Source organism: Coenobita brevimanus, chromosome 17, assembly GCF_032717465.1.
Source record: "Coenobita brevimanus isolate Jiangsu-jjx chromosome 17, ASM3271746v2, whole genome shotgun sequence".
NCBI classification, from domain to species: Eukaryota; Metazoa; Arthropoda; class Malacostraca; order Decapoda; family Coenobitidae; genus Coenobita; species Coenobita brevimanus.
In genome coordinates this window covers 4906104-4925729 of record NC_136970.1, presented here as the reverse complement: position 1 = coordinate 4925729, position 19626 = coordinate 4906104, and the positions used below count along the sequence as shown (strand labels likewise).

Here is a 19626-nt window from a genome sequence, read left to right as displayed (position 1 = left end):
CCTGGGAGGGAGGGAGGGAGTGAAGGAGAGAGAGCGTGAGGCAGGCCGGGAGTAAGCGGTAGGCCCCAAGTCACTCAGTCCTCAGTCTTCGTCGCGGCAACACCCCTCGGAGCTTGAACCCTACTCGTGTGTTGCTGGGACGGCCTGTGTTTAGTGCTCATTGATAAACACACACCCTAGACACAAACACACATCTAAGGGACCCAAAAATGCCCTAAAATCACATCGACGTCAATATACTGTCCCCTAAAATGCCCTTAAATTACACCCAGAAAACACAGAACATCCTTAGATATCCCTAATCGACTTAAATTATCCTTGCACTATACCTAAACACTACAGACACCTTAAATACCAGCATACAGACATACATGACCCTAATATATCTTAAAATCACATCGCATCACCACAGACCCTTAAAATGCCCCTAAAATCCTCCAGGAAAACAGCGAACACAAAGTATCCTGAGATATCCCTAAACCGCTTAAAATACCAAAAATATCTGCACCGACACTTACTACACACGCTTAAAATACCCTTAAATTGCACAAGAATCTAAGACACGACACACAGCATCCTAAATTTCCCTAAAACCCTTAAAATATCTTTGCACTACACCTTAAACACACACACACACACACACACACACACACACACACACACACACACACACAAAAGAAAGATAGAAAATCCACGTGAACGCAAATATCAGAAAGGAGAAAAAGAAAAAGACAAATAGCTACTGAAACTATTGGCATTATAACGAATCTTTTAACGGCTTTTTAACACCGTGTTGTCGTGAGGTGATTTTTGTGACCATTTTTTTTTTTCCTTCAGTCGCCCCACCCCCTCCTCCTCCTCCGCCCCCGCCCCCGCCCCTTCCCCTTTCCCCCCCTGCGTCCGTTATGCGCTGGCTCCTGTAACCCACACTCGGCTCAATGTCGGAATAGGACAGTACTACCGCTCTCTCCACAGCACTTCTTCGTGACTAGCGCCATTTTGTAGTGTAACGTGCTATAGTTCATTCACCTTTAATTGGCGGAGATTTTTGACTTTTCAGTATTTCCCTAACTCGCTGTCAAAAAGGACGATACTACTGTCCCTTCCACAGCACTTCTTCGTGACTATCTCCGTATTCCAGTGATTATTGTTTCAGCTCAGCATTCAAGGAGAGATGGCAATTTTACGCCTAGTTAAAGTGGACACAGTGTAGATGCTACATACTCTCAGGCTCCTATGACTCACTGTTGAATATAACCGTCTGTCTGTCCCTGTCTGTTTGCCTACGGCCTGTCTTTTTGTCTGTCTACCTGTCCCTGTTTATATCTATCTGTCTGCCTACGGCCTGTCTTCGTGTCTACCTATGTTCCTACTTATATCTATCTGTCTGCCTATCTATACGAATACATGTATCTGTTCATATGCTTGTCTACCTACCTGTCTATTATCTATCTATCCATCAGTATAATACCAGAGCTGTCCCGACCATGAGTTAAGGACACCAGTACTGACCCCTTCACTCCGACGATATTTCATTTCTCGCAACTAGACGATTTATGTAAGGAGAAAACTGACCTAGAGGGATTATTAACCCCTTCAATACCAGACACTTCCTAAACTGCATGAAACCGTATAGAGAGCAATAATAGCACAAATATATCCCAGTGTTGAAAGGGGTAACGCTCCTATACTCATTTCACTCTAACTTGGCCTAAAACTGCCATATCTCTCTCTCTCTCTCTCTCTCTCTCTCTCTCTCTCTCTCTCTCTTGAATGCTGCGTTGTACAGTTAATTAACAATAGACTATGATGCCAGTCACGAAGAAGTGCTACGAAAATGATGCAGAACCATAGCATTGTCTTTCTGCCACTGAGCTAGGAGATATAGGCGATAAGAGATTAATCTGGGTCAAGTTACGGTAAAAGGAGTAGAGTTAGTCTGTTTTCATCTGAGGGTACCGGGCCATTTCCACGTGAATAGTAAATCGCTGAGTGAAATACCGTACGTTAAGCCTTAGTTATGAAGTGGGAATGAGTCTCCTGGGTTGCTATTCAAAACAACCCTTCAGTTTAAGCCTTAGATATGAGGTGGGGATGAGTCTCCTTGGTTGCTAGTCAAATTAATCCTCCAGCTTAAGCATTACAGTTGAGGTGGGAATGAGTCTCCTTGGTTGCTAGTCAAATTAATTCTCCAGTCTGTCTTAGTTATGTGATGGGAATGAGTCTCCTTGGTCACTTGTCAAAATCAGTTCTCAGTTTGTCTTCAGTTATGCGGTGGGAATGAGTCTCCTTGGTTGCTAGTCAAACCAACCCTCCAATCTGATTATAACTGGTAATCATCCGTGCTAGAAGGGGGTTAGGGGTGTCAGGTTACTATGCAGGTACAAGTCCCTACTCATTAACGATCCCAGCACTCTCAGGCGTGTAACTCGCTCTGGGATGAATACAGTCGTCTCATTTACTGGAAAAGAAATACTAGAGCTGTCCCAATCAAGAACGGGTTAATGATACCAGTGTAAAGTAGGTAGAGTGAGTTATAGGAGCCTTCAGCAGTGTGTTATAGCAGCCTTCAGTAATGTTATAGCAGCCTTCAGTAGTGTTATAGCAGCCTTCAGTAGTGTTATAGCAGCCTTCAGTAGTGTTATAGCAGCCTTCAGTAGTGTTATAGCAGCCTTCAGTAGTGTGAGTTATAGCAGCCTTCAGTAGTGTTATAGCAGCCTTCAGTAGTGTTATAGCAGCCTTCAGTAGTGTTATAGCAGCCTTCAGTAGTGTTATAGCAGCCTTCAGTAGTGTTATAGCAGCCTTCAGTAGTGTTATAGCAGCCTTCAGTAGTGTTATAGCAGCCTTCAGTAGTGTTATAGCAGCCTTCAGTAGAGTTATAGCAGCCTTCAGTAGTGTTATAGCAGCCTTCAGTAGTGTTATAGCAGCCTTCAGTAGTGTTATAGCAGCCTTCAGTAGTGTTATAGCAGCCTTCAGTAGTGTGAGTTATAGCAGCCTTCAGTAGTGTGAGTTATAGCAGCCTTCAGTAGAGTTATAGCAGCCTTCAGTAGTGTTATAGCAGCCTTCAGTAGTGTTATAGCAGCCTTCAGTAGTGTTATAGCAGCCTTCAGTAGTGTGAGTTATAGCAGCCTTCAGTAGTGTTATAGCAGCCTTCAGTAGTGTTATAGCAGCCTTCAGTAGTGTGAGTTATAGGAGCCTTCAGTAGTGTGAGTTATAGCAGCCTTCAGTAGTGTTATAGCAGCCTTCAGTAGTGTTATAGCAGCCTTCAGTAGTGTGAGTTATAGCAGCCTTCAGTAGTGTTATAGCAGCCTTCAGTAGTGTGAGTTATAGCAGCCTTCAGTAGTGTGAGTTATAGCAGCCTTCAGTAGTGTGAGTTATAGCAGCCTTCAGTAGTGTGAATTATAGCAGCCTTCAGTAGTGAGTTATAGCAGCCTTCAGCAGTGAGTTATAGCAGCCTTCAGTAGTGTGAGTTATAGCAGCCTTCAGTAGTGTGAGTTATAGCAGCCTTCAGTAGTGTTATAGCAGCCTTCAGTAGTGTTATAGCAGCCTTCAGTAGTGTTATAGCAGCCTTCAGTAGTGTTATAGCAGCCTTCAGTAGTGAGTTATAGCAGCCTTCAGTAGTGTGAGTTATAGCAGCCTTCAGTAGTGAGTTATAGCAGCCTTCAGTAGTGTGAGTTATAGCAGCCTTCAGTAGTGTGAGTTATAGCAGCCTTCAGTAGTGTGAGTTATAGCAGCCTTCAGTAGTGTGAGTTATAGCAGCCTTCAGTAGTGTGAGTTATAGCAGCCTTCAGTAGTGTGAGTTATAGCAGCCTTCAGTAGTGTGAGTTATAGCAGCCTTCAGTAGTGTGAGTTATAGCAGCCTTCAGTAGTGTGAGTTATAGCAGCCTTCAGTAGTGTGAGTTATAGCAGCCTTCAGTAGTGAGTTATAGCAGCCTTCAGTAGTGTTATAGCAGCCTTCAGTAGTGTGAGTTATAGCAGCCTTCAGTAGTGTTATAGCAGCCTTCAGTAGTGTGAGTTATAGCAGCCTTCAGCAGTGAGTTATAGCAGCCTTCAGTAGTGTGAGTTATAGCAGCCTTCAGTAGTGTTATAGCAGCCTTCAGTAGTGTGAGTTATAGCAGCCTTCAGTAGTGTGAGTTATAGCAGCCTTCAGTAGTGTTATAGCAGCCTTCAGTAGTGTTATAGCAGCCTTCAATAGTGTTATAGCAGCCTTCAATAGTGTTATAGCAGCCTTCAGTAGTGAGTTATAGCAGCCTTCAATAGTGTTATAGCAGCCTTCAGTAGTGTTATAGCAGCCTTCAGTAGTGTTATAGCAGCCTTCAGTAGTGTTATAGCAGCCTTCAGTAGTGAGTTATAGCAGCCTTCAGTAGTGTTATAGCAGCCTTCAGTAGTGTTATAGCAGCCTTCAGTAATGAGTTATAGCAGCCTTCAGTAGTGTTATAGCAGCCTTCAGTAGTGTGAGTTATAGCAGCCTACAGCTAATGGATGATGCTTGAAGAGAAAGGGGAAAAGTATAAGTATGGCATGTAATACACACACTGGTTTGGATGAAAAGAATTTGGTAGAGAGGTAAAATAAAAAAGAAAGAAAAATAATGGAAAGAAAACGCAATCATAAGCAAAATAAACTCAGCATCGCGTTTACCAAATTTCTTAAGCTGAAATTCTCTTACGATTACTTACCAAAATTTCTTAAGTTGAAATTCTCTTACGATTACTTACCAAAATTTCTTAAGTTGAAATTCTCTTACGATCTCATCCTCTCTATCAATTACCACACACTACGACCAAACAACAGTGAATATTTGAGGGAAGCGTACGAAAAACATGACGAACACTGTGGTATACTGCAACGAAGAAAAATAAACTGCGAACTGTGCAAAAATAAGTAAACTGTTGGGAGTGGATATGTTCAAAACTGCGAAATGAGTACAGCTTTTGACTACGACCAGACTGCGGTGGCGATTTAAGTGAACCATACGAAGAAACAGAAAAATATTTGGAAAAGAAATAATAAACTGCTAAGAAAAATAAACTGCTACGAAGAGAAATATAAGCAGCTAAAAGAGAAATATAAACTGTTAGGAAGAGAAATATAAACTGCTAACAAAAGACATAAATTGCTAAAAAGAGAAATATATACTAAGATAAACATAAACTGCCAAGAAGAGAAATATAAACTGCTAAGAAGAGAAATATAAACTGCTACAAGGAGAAATATAAACTGCCAAGAAGAGAAATATAAACTGCTAAAAAGAGAAATATAAACTACTAGGAAGAAAAGTATATACTGCCAAGAAGAGAAATAAACTGCTAAGAAGAAAAATATGCTAAAAGACAAGTATAAGCAACTAGGAAGAAATATATAAACTGCTAGGAAGAAAAATATAAACAGCTAGTTAGAGAAATATAAACTGCTACGAAGACATCCTGTGAACTGCGTAAGACCTTTCATAACTACGAAGTCTGGTCCTGCCGCAGCTCCCCCCCCCACCCTCCTGCAGCAGCTGAGCCCCGCCCCCCACCCCACCATGGCCTCCCCCAGCACCGCCCTCCTGCTGCTGCTACATCTGCTCAGCTCAGCCACATCACGCCCTCAGGTGGGTGGGAATGGACGTGGGTGTGATTCGGTTATAGAAATACTGAGTGGGTGGGAACGGGTGATATTTTTAGTACCGTACTCTAGTGTGTGTTACTGATACTACTACTACAAATACTACTACTACTACAACTACTGATGTACAGTCCATCGATCATCATTACCAACTATCATTATCACCATCATCAACCCCAAACCCCATTCTTCATTCACAGGGTCGATTTGCATATAGAAATACGAACAGGAACACATGACAGCGGGAGAATAAGCAATGATGCTCAGTGAAATTAACCAACATCCTCTTCCTCCTCATCATCAACTTCCTCTTCCTCCTCCTCCTCCTCATCATCATCATCATCATCATCATTCAACCCCAAATCTCCCTCTCAACATACATTACAATTTCCCATGTATTTTTTATCGAACACTGGCTCATATATTCCGTAGATTTTTTGTTATTGCTGGCTGATATTTGCTCGGAGATTAATTCGGATAGGATGATGGAGAGAGAGAGAGAGTAAAAATCTGACCAATTAAATGCCTGTGTAATGAAAGCCGTTTTAGTGTGTGATACAAGACACAGGCATTAAAGAGGAGAGTGTGAAGGATTGCCTGCTCATAATTACACCCGCGTGCGTAGTGCGAGGGGGGGTGTGGTTCGTTTTTCATGTCTGCGTGTCTGTTTGTATTATTACGAAAAACTATTGCATGAAAAAGCATAAAATTCGGAGTAATGAATGATGACCAAAGAAGAGTAGGTATTAAAACGAGGCAAAAAGATGAACTCGAAAATTTTTGATCCAATTTAAACCTGACTGTGGAATGGTTGAGGGTCAGGCAAGGAAGATGTGATTCAATTTTGAGGTCACACGGCAAGGTTACAGTTTCGGTCCTGTAATTCGAACAGTTCTTATTCGATGTGGGTCAATCTGGGTGGAAGGGTTAAGGTCAGCCAAAGACAAAACTATTTTATTTTTCGAACAAGAAGTCAGCGTCACAGGTCAAGGTCAACTTAAACACTTTTGAGCCTATGTGGACCAAACTTGGTGGAAGGGTTGAGGGTCAGTCAAGGATGAAGTGACTCGAATTTGACAATAATCGGTCGAACGTCAAAGCCACAGAGCAGGTCAGAGATGCGGCCTATTAAAGCAATTGCAAGGCGTGGGTGATGAGGGAAAGGGAGAAGCGAGAGGGATGAGACGAGGGGGAAGGAGGGAAGGGGAAGGAAGGAAAGGAGGAGGAGGAAGCAAGGAAGAGAAGCAGTAGGGAAGGAAGAAAGGCAAAGGAGGAGGAAGGAAGGAAGGAAACCAGTAGGAGGTGGCAAGGAAGAGAAGCAGTAGGGAAGGAAGTGAAGAAAAGGAGGAGGAAGGAAGGGGGAAGGGGAAGGAAGGAGAGCAGGAGGAGGTAGCATGGAATAGAAGCAGCAGAGAAGGAAGAGAGGAAAAGGAGGAGGAAGGAAGGAAGGAAAGCAGGAGCAGGTAGCAAAGAGGAGGAGTAGTAGGGAAGGAAGAGAGGAAAAGGAGGAGGAAGGAAGGAAGGAAAGCAGGAGGAGGTGGCAAGAAGGGGAAGCAGTAAGGAAGGAAGAGTGGAAAAGGAGGGGGAAGGAAGGAAGGAAAGCAGGAGGAGGTGGCAAGGAAGAGAAGCAGTAGGGAAAGTAGAGAAGAAAAGGAGCAGGAAGGAAGGAAGGAAAGCAGGAGGAGGTAGGAAGGAAGAGGAGCGGTAGGGAAGGGAAAGGGGAAAAGGAGGGGGAAGGAAGGAAAGCAGGAGAAGGTAGCAAGGAAGAGGAGCAGTAGGGAAGGAAGAGAAGAGAAGGAGGAGGAAGGAAGGAAGGACAGCAGGAGGAGGAAGGTTGCGAAGAAGAGGAGCAGTAGGGAAGGAAGAGAGGAGAAGGAGGGGGAAGGAAGGAAAGAAGTGTGAGGGAAGTAAAGAAATAGGAAAGGAAGGAAGGAGGGAAGAGAAGAGGAGGTAGAAAGGATTGAGGGGTTTGGGAGGCAAGTGTTCCATCTTGTCATGACTGCAGTACACCACGTGAAATTAGACCATAAAGGAGAACAGCGTGAGGAGAGTGATGAGCAGAAAAAAAAAATGGAAAATGAAAAAAATATACAAGCAGAAGTAGACGCATATGAACAAAATAAGAAGAAATTAATATAAAAATGAATTACAAACAAAACAGAATTTGATTATAAGAAAATCGTAAAGGGTTCCATTGGGAAAGCAACTGGAATGGAAAACTGGGTGATATGACTGCTCGAAGTGAAATAAAACTGAAAAATGAAAAAAAACGAGGATGTAGTAGATGTATATGAGCAAAAAATAAAACAAAAACAATAAATTAATAACAACGGCCATACGCTATTAAAGAAAACGAGAGCAATACAATACAATATCAATCCGTGGCGCTGCAAAGATATAACTGAGAGGAAGAGCATGGTGGGATATGCAGGCAAACAGGGCAGTGAAGGACAATAGGAAAAAGCAGCTGGGATGGATGCGATAAAAGAAGCCACGGAAAAAAAAAGGATAGGAAAAAGTATGTAAAGGTTAGAGAGCAGCAAAAACGGGTGAGTGAAAAGTCCGGCAGAAAAAATGTAAGCAAATTCTCAGATAATAGGAGGCCATTCCGGACAGAGCTGCAAAAAGGATAAAATGGTTGGGAAAAGAGGGAAACAGTGAGAAAGAGAGAGAGAGAGAGTATTGCACCGGTGGAGTGGCAGAGGGCCGTGAATGTGCCCTTATACAAAACCAAACATAATCAGGTGAGTGCAGAAAACTATTGTGGAAAAAGTAATGTAGTTCTTTCACCTTAACTTGGCTCAGATTTTCGTCCCTTAACGCCTTATCTCATGTACCTCAGTCAGAAAAAAAAAAAAAAATGTTACGGCTCTACAACCTTACCAAAGCACTTCTTTGTGACTAGGGCCATATTCTAATTATAATTTACCATTCAAGAAAGAGAGATGACAATTTTTAGCCCGTTAAAGTAAAAGGAGTATAGTATTACTGATAAGGTGCACGGAAAGGCAATGACTGATAAGAGATAAAAATGGTGGGTGTTATCTGGGTGGTTTTCCGAGTGATAAGGGCTGTGTGGATCAACTGCAGCATGGTAGATAATGAAGAAAGAATGTGATAAGCACTGCAAGATATTTACAGCATTTATGGACTCGGTAACAATGAGGGAAGGTGAGCAGGAAGGGTTGTGGATGGCGCTGCGTGTTCGGTGTGAAAGGAGAACTGTTGAACATCGTAGAGTAAGGCAGGAAGTGGAGATAGTGATGAGGACTGCAAGATATTTAGGCAGACAGTGGAGATAGCGATTAGGACTGCATGATATTTAGGCAGATAATGGAGATAGTGATTAGGACTGCAGGATATTTAGGCAGACAGTGGAGATAGCGATAAGGACTGCAAGATATTTAGGCAGACAGTGGAGATGGCGATTAGAACTGCAAGATAGAGCAATTATGGGCCTAAGGAGTATATGGGAAGGTGGACAGGGAGGGATTATGATGGATTTGTGTATATAATGCCAGAGAAATACCGCTGAATATTCTTTATCAGTGCCACCACTTCAAGGCGTCCCTCTCCAATATTTTACATGGAGGTTTTGGGGCGATGAAGAGCAGAATGACAATTTTGAGATGTGATGCAGGATGATGATGCTGTGTTGCTTGTTGACACGAATATACTAGTCTCTCTCTCTCTCTCTCTCTCTCTCTCTCTCTCGTGGGTGGGTGTCTTATCGCTTTTCTCATCTATCTCTCGCATACAGACATTCTCTCTCTCTCTCTCTCTCTCTCTCTCTCTCTCCAGGGTGCCACAGGAAGGAGGTGAGGGGATGCAGGTGGGGCAAATCCAATTCCATCCTGACACACACACACACACACACACACACACACTATACACTATATATATATATATATATATATATATATATATATATATATATATATATATATATATATATATATACTGTATATATATACCCAACGCAATCTCTGGATAACGCTTTACTAGGAACACAATAATAATAATAATAATAATAATTATTATTATTATTATTATTATTATTATTATTACCACTATTATTATTATTATTATTATTATTATTATTATTACTACTATTATTATTATAATTACTATTCATACGACCAATTTTAAGCAACTTTGGGAGCCTGTCTCACAGAATCACTGTTAATTTAGCCAACACGATCATACATACAGTACTCTACTTCACTGTTGGCACCAGCAAACGATTTTATGTAGCCCCGGGGAAACATTTGGTAGTGAAGGAAAGTGCAACATGAAGGAGTGTGGAACAAGAAGGAGTGTGAAACATGAAGGAGAGTGAAACATGAAGGAGTGTAGAACATGAAGGAGAGTGAAACATGAAGGAGAGTGAAACATGAAGGAGAGTGAAACATGAAGGAGAGTGAAACATGAAGGAGTGTAGAACATGAAGGAGTGTAGAACATGAAGGAGTGTGGAACATGAAGGAGTGTGGAACATGAAGAAGTGTGAAACATGAAGAAGTGTGGAACATGAAGGAGAGTGAAACATGAAAGAGCGTGGAACATGAAGGAGAGTGAAACATGAAGGAGTGTGGAACATGAAGGAGAGTGAAACATGAAGGAGAGTGAAACATCAAGGAGTGTGGAACATGAAGGAGCGTGAAACATGAAGGAGTGTGGAACATGAAGGAGAGTGGAACATGAAGGAGTGTGGAACATGAAGGAGAGTGAAACATGAAGGAGTGTGAAACATGAAGGAGAGTGAAACATGAAGGAGTGTGAAACATGAAGGAGTGTGAAACATGAAGGAGTGTGGAACATGAACGAGTGTGAAACATGAAGGAGTGTGGAACATGAAGGAGTGTGGAACATGAAGGAGTGAAACATGAAGGAGTGTGAAACATGAAGGAGTGTGGAACATGAAGGAGTGAAACATGAAGGAGTGTGAAACATGAAGGAGTGTGGAACATGAAGGAGTGTGGAACATGAAGGAGTGTGGAACATGAAGGAGAGTGGAACATGAAGGAGTGTGGAACATGAAGGAGTGAAACATGAAGGAGTGTGGAACATGAAGGAGTGTGGAACATGAAGGAGAGTGAAACATGAAGGAGAGTGAAACATGAAGGAGTGTGGAACATGAAGGAGCGTGAAACATGAAGGAGTGTGGAACATGAAGGAGAGTGGAACATGAAGGAGTGTGGAACATGAAGGAGAGTGAAACATGAAGGAGTGTGAAACATGAAGGAGAGTGAAACATGAAGGAGTGAAACATGAAGGAGTGTGAAACATGAAGGAGTGTGGAACATGAAGGAGTGTGAAACATGAAGGAGTGTGGAACATGAAGGAGTGTGGAACATGAAGGAGTGTGGAACATGAAGGAGTGTGAAACATGAAGGAGTGTGAAACATGAAGGAGTGTGGAACATGAAGGAGTGAAACATGAAGGAGTGTGAAACATGATGGAGTGTGGAACATGAAGGAGTGAAACATGAAGGAGGCAGAATCAAAGTCCTTCAACCCCAACAGCACCTACGACATACATACGATCCCAGGAAATTCTTGAAGGAGTGTGGGGACAGAATGTAGACAATACTCCATTTACTGTAACTTGGCCTAAAACTGCCACCTCTCCATCATGCATGCTAAGTTGTAAGAAGACATTTGAGCTATGATATGATGCTAGTCACGAAGAAGTGCTGTGGAGAGGATGCAGAGCCGTCGTATTGTCTTTTTCTGCCACCGAGTGAATATACCCTTTTTATTTTAACTTGGCCTAAAACTGTGCTCTCCAACTTGAATTAGATAATACTAGTCACGAAGAAGTGGTATGGAAATGATGTAGATTGCCTAAAACTGTCATCTCTCTATGCTAGTCACGAAGAAGTGCTATGGAAATGATGTAGAGCGCCTAAAATTGTCAACTCTCCACCAAGAATACCGAGTTGTAGCAAGAGACTGAGATTACAGTATGCTAGTCATGAAGAAGAGCTATGAAAATGATGTACAGCCACAGTACTGCCTTATTCTTCAACTACGCCATAATCTGGGCCAAATTAAAGTAAAAGGAGTGTAGTAACCAAGGAGACTCATTCTTACCCCATAAATATATACCAGATTCATTCAAGCATTTCCTATTCAAGTTTGTGAGATTTGACTAGTAACCAAGGAGACTCATTCCTACCTCATAAATATATACCAAATTCATTCAACCACTTTCTATTCAAGTTTGTGAGATCTGACTAGAAACCAAGGAGACTCGTACCTAATACATATATACCAAATTCGTTCAACCGCCTCCAGTTCAAGTTTGTGAGATTTGACTAGTAACCAAGGAGACTCATTCTTACCTCATCAATAACGCCGAATTCCAACCAACCACGACTTTGAATTCAAGTTGTGAGATCTGACTAGTAACCAGGGAGATTCAAGCTTACTTAAAATAGTACCGAATTCATGTAACCACCTCTTCATGGTAGTAGTGGTAGTAATATTAGTAATAATAATGGTAGTAGCAATAGTAATGGTAGTAACAGTAGTAGGAATAGCGGTCAGCCCATGTTACTACCTTACGAGTACAATGACAGTGCATGACGGAAGAGAGCTGATGTGTTCTCTTTAAAACCAGCGTCCAGGCAAACCACGCTCATCAATAATTCACCCCTTGTTAGTGCTACACGTTATTGGCACACGGGTAGAGGCAGGTCAAGGTTAGACGTGAGGGTAGTGGTGGTGAGGTTAGAGGTGAGGTTAGTGGTGGTGAGGTTAGAGGTGAGGTTAGTGGTGGTGAGGTTAGAGGTGAGATTAGTGGTGGTGAGGTTTGAGGTGAGGTTAGTGGTGGTGAGGTTAGAGGTGAGGTTAATGGTGGTGAGGTTAATGGTGGTGAGGCTAGAGGTGAGGTTAGTGGTGGTGCTAGAGGTGAGCTTAGTGGTGGTGAGGTTAGAGGTAGGGTTAATGGTGGTGAGGTTAGAAGTGAGGTTAGTGGTGGTGAGGTTAGAGGTGAGGTTAGTGATGGTGAGGTTAGAAGTGAGGTTAATGGTGGTGAGGTTAGAGGTGAGGTTAATGGTGGTGAGGTTAGAGGTGAGGTTAGTGGTGGTGAGGTTTGAGGTGAGGTTAGTGGTGTTGAGGTTAGAGATGAGGTCAGTGGTGGTGAGGTTAATGGTGGTGAGGTTAGTGGTGGTGCTAGAGGTGAGGTTAGTGGTGATGAGGTTAGAGGTGGGGTTAATGGTGGTGAGGTTAGAAGAGAGGTTAATGGTGGTGAGGTTAGAGGTGAGGTTAGTGGTGGTGAGGTTAATGGTGGTGAGGTTAGTGGTGATGAGGTTAGAGGTGGGGTTAATGGTGGTGAGGTTAGAAGAGAGGTTAATGGTGGTGAGGTTAGTGATGTGAGGTTAGTGGTGGTGAGGTTAGAAGTGAGGTTAGTGGTGAAGAGGTTAGAGGTGAGGTTAGTGGTGGTGAGGTTAGTGGTGAGGTTAGAGGTGAGGTTAGAAGTGAGGTAAGTGGTAGTTTGAGTTTGAAGTTGGAGGCGGAGGTGAAGATAGTGGTGGTGGTAAAGTTAGTGAAGGTTAAAGATAAGGATGGCTGGTTAGAGGTAGTGCTGGTTAGAGGCAGAGGTAGAGGAAGAATTAATATTAGTCATGCTAGACGTACAGATTAGAGGTGTGGACAGTGCTAGTTAGATATTCAATTTAGAGGTGAGGTTAGAGGCAGAGTTTAGAGGTGAGGTTAGAGACAGAGTTTAAAGGTTAGCTTAGAGGCAGAGTTTAGAGGTGAGGTTAGAAGCAGAGGTTAGAGTACCATCATCATCATCATCGTCATCATCATCATCATCATCACCACCACCATCACCACCACTACCACCACCATCATCATCATCATCATTGTCATCATCACAGCCTAATTTTCCACGTTAAGACTTAGAACAAAAATGAATGATTTTCTCGGGGATATAAATAAAGAGTATGGAAGCCCTTGGGAAACACCTTCATCCTTTTTGCAGGGGATGTGCAGTTACGACAAAAGGTACTGTTCCACCTTTCGATGAATTACTACACACGAACACAGAACACGATATCCTGAAAAGTGTGATACTCTCTGAGGATCGCATGAATGGGGTTAGAAATTATCATCATCATCATCATCATCATCATCATCATTATTATTATTATTATTATTATTATTATTATTATTGTTACTACTACCATTGATCGTGCAATGTATAATACATCAACTAACAGCCGTGGGAGCAGACGGGTTAAGAAATGAGAGGAGGTGACGCCAATGCAGCTGCAAAAGAGTGTCTGAGCCACTCTCTCTCTCTCTCTCTCTCTCTCTCAGAAATGTTGCATAAAGAGAACGAGAAGTACAAGCCATATGAGGCAAAGAGATTAGGCTAGACACGGAAAAATGATCTTTGCTGCACAGAAAAAAGGCTGGGAAATGATTAATTGGTAATAGTCGTAGTAGAAGTAGTAGTAATGTTATAGAGCGTTAGTAAAGCCTGCGGTACCGTACAATATTAACCTTTACTCTTGCAGGACGGTGGACATGAGCGTCACGAAGGGCACGTCAACACACGACAACAACACGATGTCCTGCGATGGGTCTGGATTGAAGGTGAGAGATTACAGATAAGATGAGATACTGGGAAACTGCGAGAGACAGAGAGAGAGAGAGAGAGAGAAAAGGGAGGTAACGTTGAACTGAGAAGAGAGAGGTGGCAGATATGTTGAGAGAAAGTGGAAAGGGAGACTGTGAGAGATAATGCTGATAAGGGGAGATAAGGAGGAGATATGGAGATGAGCTGTGGTGTGTGTGTGTGTGTGTGTGTGTGTGTGTGTGTGTGAGAGAGAGAGAGAGAGAGAGAGAGCGATTGTGCGGGGGCAGTAGAGATATGGCGATAAATACGGAGACAGAGATAGTACTGAGAAAGATCACCAACTCAGCATCTAAGCAGGGACAGAATGACAAAGACGTGCATACTGGTAGATAAATTTGCATTGCGTGACGGGAGGCGGTGGCTGAATCGGTAGAGAGGCGGCTTGCAGTCCTAATGGACCCAGGATCGAATCTCGGCTGGGGCAGGGAACAGTTTAAGGATTTGAATTTCCTAAAAAAGCAGACTTTCCTGATCTACCAGATGACCCGCCGACATGTCGTAAAAGTACCCCCGCTAATACCAATACACCAGTCCTGTATGAGACAGCCCTAGCATGTATTCAATATGGACGGTGGGTGTTAGCGCCGAAGTGGTGACATGTGGAGGTGTAGGAGGACTACTGGGCCTTGGGATAGGCAACTGCCCCCAAGAAATAGGCCCTGAGCCTTTGCCCAGAGTCGGACACATAAAAAAAAAAAAAAAAGATACCCAGACAATTACTATACACTTCAATAGATAGAGAAATAGTTACAGAGAAAGGAATACACCTATATGGAGAGATACAGGCAGAGAAACAGACAGCCAGACAGACAAAATTAGACAAATGGATCGATACAGACAGTGACAGATGAATGGATGGCTTTATAGAGAGATACAGTATAGATACAAATGGATAAAACGATGGATGGATGGACAGACAGGAGACAATCAAAGATAGACGAATATTGATAGATAGACAGACGGGTAGACTGATAGATAGATGGATGGATGAACAACTAGACAGACACAGACAAAAGCAGACAGACAAGTAAATAGTTTGAAAAAATCAGGTGGCAAGATTTTTTTCCTTCATTCATCATCAAATCCTACGTTGCCCCATGAAAAGCGTAGGAGCCCGGGGCTGGGCAAGTTGGTCCTGACATTTAAGATAAGAGTGACCAGCCTCACTCATCCCTGAGTGGCATTACGTGAGCAGTAAACCCCAACCACCCCTTGGATATAAACCTTCACCGGCTCAATCCGATTGGAGTGCCGTAATTACCCACTAAGCCACCTGCCGCTAAAATTTGGGTATATGGTTATCACCCTTGTACAAAGGAAAAGGGGAAAAAGAAGTGTGTGGTAATCATAGGGGCATTTGTCTTCTTAGTATAATAGGAAAAGTGTATGGTAGGATACTTATAGACAGAGTTAGAGAAAGAACAGAGAAATTAGTTGGAGAAGAACAGGGAGGCTTTAGGAAGGGAAGAGGTTGTGTAGATCAGATATTCATTCTTAGATCTTTAGTGGAAAAGTTTCTAGAGAAGGGAAAGAAGTTGTATGCGGCTTTCATGGATTTGGAGAAAGCATATGACAGGGTGGATAGACTAGGATTGTGGAAAGTGTTAAGAATATATGGAATAGATGGGAAGTTGTTGAATGCTGTGAAGAGTATGTACGATGGTGCGAAGGCTGCCGTGCGTTTGGATGGTGAACTAAGTGAATTTTTCTCTTTGAAAGTTGGGTTGAAACAGGGATGTGTCATGTCTCCATGGTTGTTCAATCTGTACATGGATGGGGTAATAAAAGAGGTACAAGGTAGGGTAGTGGATGTTGGAGTGGCCCTGGTGAGAGAGGATAGTGTTTGGAAACTCCCTGTACTGTTGTTTGCAGATGATACCGTGTTGTTGAGTGAAGACGAAGGAGAGCTGCAAGGCTTGGTGGATGAGTTTGAGAGAGTGTGTAGGAAACGGAATCTAAAGGTGAATGTAGGGAAGAGTAAAGTGATGGTCTTTGAGAGAGGTGAAGTCAGTGAATGTACAGCGAGGTTGGATGGTGAGGAATTGGAAAATGTGAGTACGTTTAAGTACTTGGGTAGTGTGATGAGTAAGGATGGAGGTTTGGAGGGTGAAGTGCTTGAAAGGGTACAGCAGGGAAGAAAGGTTGCTGGTTCTTTGAAAGCAGTGATAAGAAACAGGGAAGTGAGCATGGAAGTGAAAAAGTTACTACATGACAGTATTGTGATACCAACTCTAACGTACGGAAGTGAAGCGTGGACGTTGTTGGAAGGACACAAGTCAAGAGTGAGAGCCGTGGAAATGAGTTATTTAAGAGGAGCCTGTGGAGTCACATGGAGAGACAGGCTGACGAATGAGGATATAAAGGAGCGTTGTGGTGTTGATGTGGATGTGATAGGAAGCGTTATGAGGAACACACTGAGGTGGTTTGGCCATGTGGAGAGGATGGAGGGTGAAAGACTGACGAAGAGAGTGTATGTGAGTGAGGTGGAGGGGGAAAGAGGGAGGGGGAGGCCGAGGATGAGATGGAGAGATGGGGTGGAGAGGTATATGAGAGAGGGGGGTGTGAGTTGGGAGCAGGGGAGTGAAATGGCGGGGGACAGGGCGACTTGGAGGCGATTTGTTTGTGGCCACCCCAAACGGGATTGAGGCGTCTGGCAATAGATAGATAGATAGACCCAGCATAGTAAATGGTTTACTGGTGTACAGGAAACCATATGGCTTGTCACTCAGTGCGGAGTCACCCACAGGCAGAAGGCAGAGGAAAGAATGAAGGAAGGAAAGACAGAAGAGGGAGTGTATAGTCACCCGTAGGCAGAAGGAAGAGGAAAGACATAAGAGGATGGAAGGAAAGAAGGATGAAGGAGAGGAAAGGGCAGACACCCAAGGGCAGCACTACATCGAGTGAGTGGATGGTGAGCGCCCCCCCCCCATCTATACACAGGTAAACACATCAACCCACCTGGGACTTCGAGTTGTACCCTGAGTGGGACTGGAGATTTGACATCTCTTCCATAGCGATTTATTTTGCACACTACACGTCAGTATCCTTTTGTATGGTATTAATGTAAACGATAATAATATATATATATATATATATATATATATATATATATATATATATATATATATATATATATATATATGAGACTGCTAAGGTGTACTTTACGAAGTAAATCGCTAAGGATGATGCGTTAAGAAGTGTCTTTATAGAACTGCTCTTACTCGCTGCTAAAATAAATCGTCTGCATGGAAGAATATGCGGAAGTTGTCTAGACCATATGAGAGAGAGAGAGAGAGAGAGAGAGAGAGACTAATGAGTGACTTAAAACAGATAAACTGATAGACTTTTCATCCTTTTCCCACAATGAGAGAAAGAAAGAAACTAATGTGGTCACAAAATAGATAAACTGATAGACTATTCATCCTCTTCTCCCACGCCAGAATAGTAGAGTTGTCCCCGTCATGAGAGGGATACAGGAAATATAAAGGAACAGCCGCCGCGGTCACTCTGATAGATAAATTGATAGACAGGCATCTCATCCCCTCCCGCCTCGCTTTAAAATGCTCTCTTTCTCACTTTACTTTCATTGCCTTTTAAATTCTCTCTTCCCGTCTTTCTCTCTCTCTCTCTCTCTCTCTCTCTCTCTCTCTCTCTCTCTCTCCTTCCATTCAGTTTTTATCCGTTGTTGTAAAAGTGATACCATTTTTTTTCCTCTCTCTCTCTCTCTCCCATGCTCCTATTTCTCCATGTATTTTTTCTTTGCTCTCTCTTTCTCTCTCTCTCTCTCTCTCTCTCTCTCCCCCCCCCCTCTCCCTATACTTTTTCTTCGCTCTCTCATTTTCTCAATATATTTTTTCTTTCTCTCTCTCTCTCTCTCTCTCTCTCTCTCTCTCTCTCTCTCTGCTCACTGCTCACCCTGACGCCCGTTAGGCCTAGGTTGGCCTATCGGTTGAGAGGCTACGAACGAATGATCTCCACTGCACTCGGTCCTGACACAGCACCTCCGCCTGCTGCAGGTCCGTGCCTCGCCTTCTGACGATCCCTACCACTCCGTCTTGCCATCTCTTCCGAGGTCGTCCCCGTGGTTGGTCTTTTCCCATTTGGCGTTCATTCCATCATGCTTCGCACCATCCTTTCCCTTGGCGTCCTTCTCACATGTCCGAACCATCGCAATTGGTTCTTTTCAACTGTCATCAATAAAGACTCCACTTTTAAGATGTTTCTTATCTCCACAGTCCTGATACAATCCCTTCTCGTGACTCCAGCAATAATCCGCAGCACCCTCATTTCCGCCGCCTGCAACTTGCTCCTCAGCCTCTCTGTCAACACCCAAGTTTCGCTTGCGTACAGTAATCTAGGCTTGAGTATCACAGTGTAGCCTACATGTCAACTTTAACTTTGCTGGGGATGTTAACGTCCTTCAGTAGTGGGTACAAAAAACTGACACTCTTCGAGAATTTGGTAATTCTATTATCTATTTCTGGTTCCATTGTATTGTCACTAATCAGTTTACTCCCTAGATAATGAAAATTATCAGTCTTTTTAATTGCGCCCTCCCCAACTCTGATGGTCTCAGGATCCTGGCGTCGTGACACGGCCGTGTATTCCGTTTTATCCGTGTTCAGTTTCAGTCCGTAGGTGGTAAAACTATTATTCCAGTCTCCAACTATATCCTCCAGCTGTGCCCTGATACCAGCTATCTGTGGTACGTCATCAGCGTAGACAAAACAATGTGTTTGCTCTCCACCCTGCCGGACCTGCCTCATCACAACATCCATGTAAATGATAAATAACTAAGGCGACAAAACACTGCCTTGCCTTACACCGGTGTTAACCTCGAACAGTTCCTCACCATCCTGTACCTTACTCATCTGTTGTCTATATGTACTCTTCATTGCTCGTAGCAACCCATGTGGTACTCCTGCTTCTTCCAACACATTCCACAGTTTCTCCCTAGGTATCTGATCGAATACCTTCTCTAAGTCCAAGAAACAAACATGCTGCTCTACAACGTATTCCCACGAATTTTCTAAGAGCAGCCGTAGACTCGCAATTTGGTCGGTGGTCCCCCGTCCTGGCCTAAAACCACTCTGACAGTCTGACAACGAATCCACCACAATACTCCTCAATCTTCTCTCCAGTATCCTTTCAAATATTTTGCCTACGTGGCACATTAGCGATATCCCCCTGTAGTTTCTGCATTCAGTGGGTCCCCTTTCTTGAATATAGGACAAATCTCTGATATGTTCCCTTCTTCTCATTTGGTTAACAACTTGTCTAGGTTCTCCATAAGCCTGTCTTGAGTCAGGTGTTCTCTCCCTTAACCACGTCCGGAAAGCTCTCTGCTTATGTCTAACCTGCTGCT

At 43.1% G+C, this 19626-nt stretch overlaps 1 protein-coding gene across 1 annotated transcript in view; it reads left to right on the top strand.

The window, feature by feature from the left end:
- Nucleotides 1–19626, top strand: part of LOC145391236 (uncharacterized) — a 90506-nt gene that overhangs the window by 13773 nt on the left and 57107 nt on the right. Inside the window, exons 3-4 of the mRNA XM_080265911.1 lie at nt 5478–5596; nt 14140–14218. Of these exons, the coding sequence (XP_080122037.1) occupies nt 5478–5596; nt 14140–14218 (198 nt within the window). The remainder of the gene's footprint in view (nt 1–5477; nt 5597–14139; nt 14219–19626) is intronic.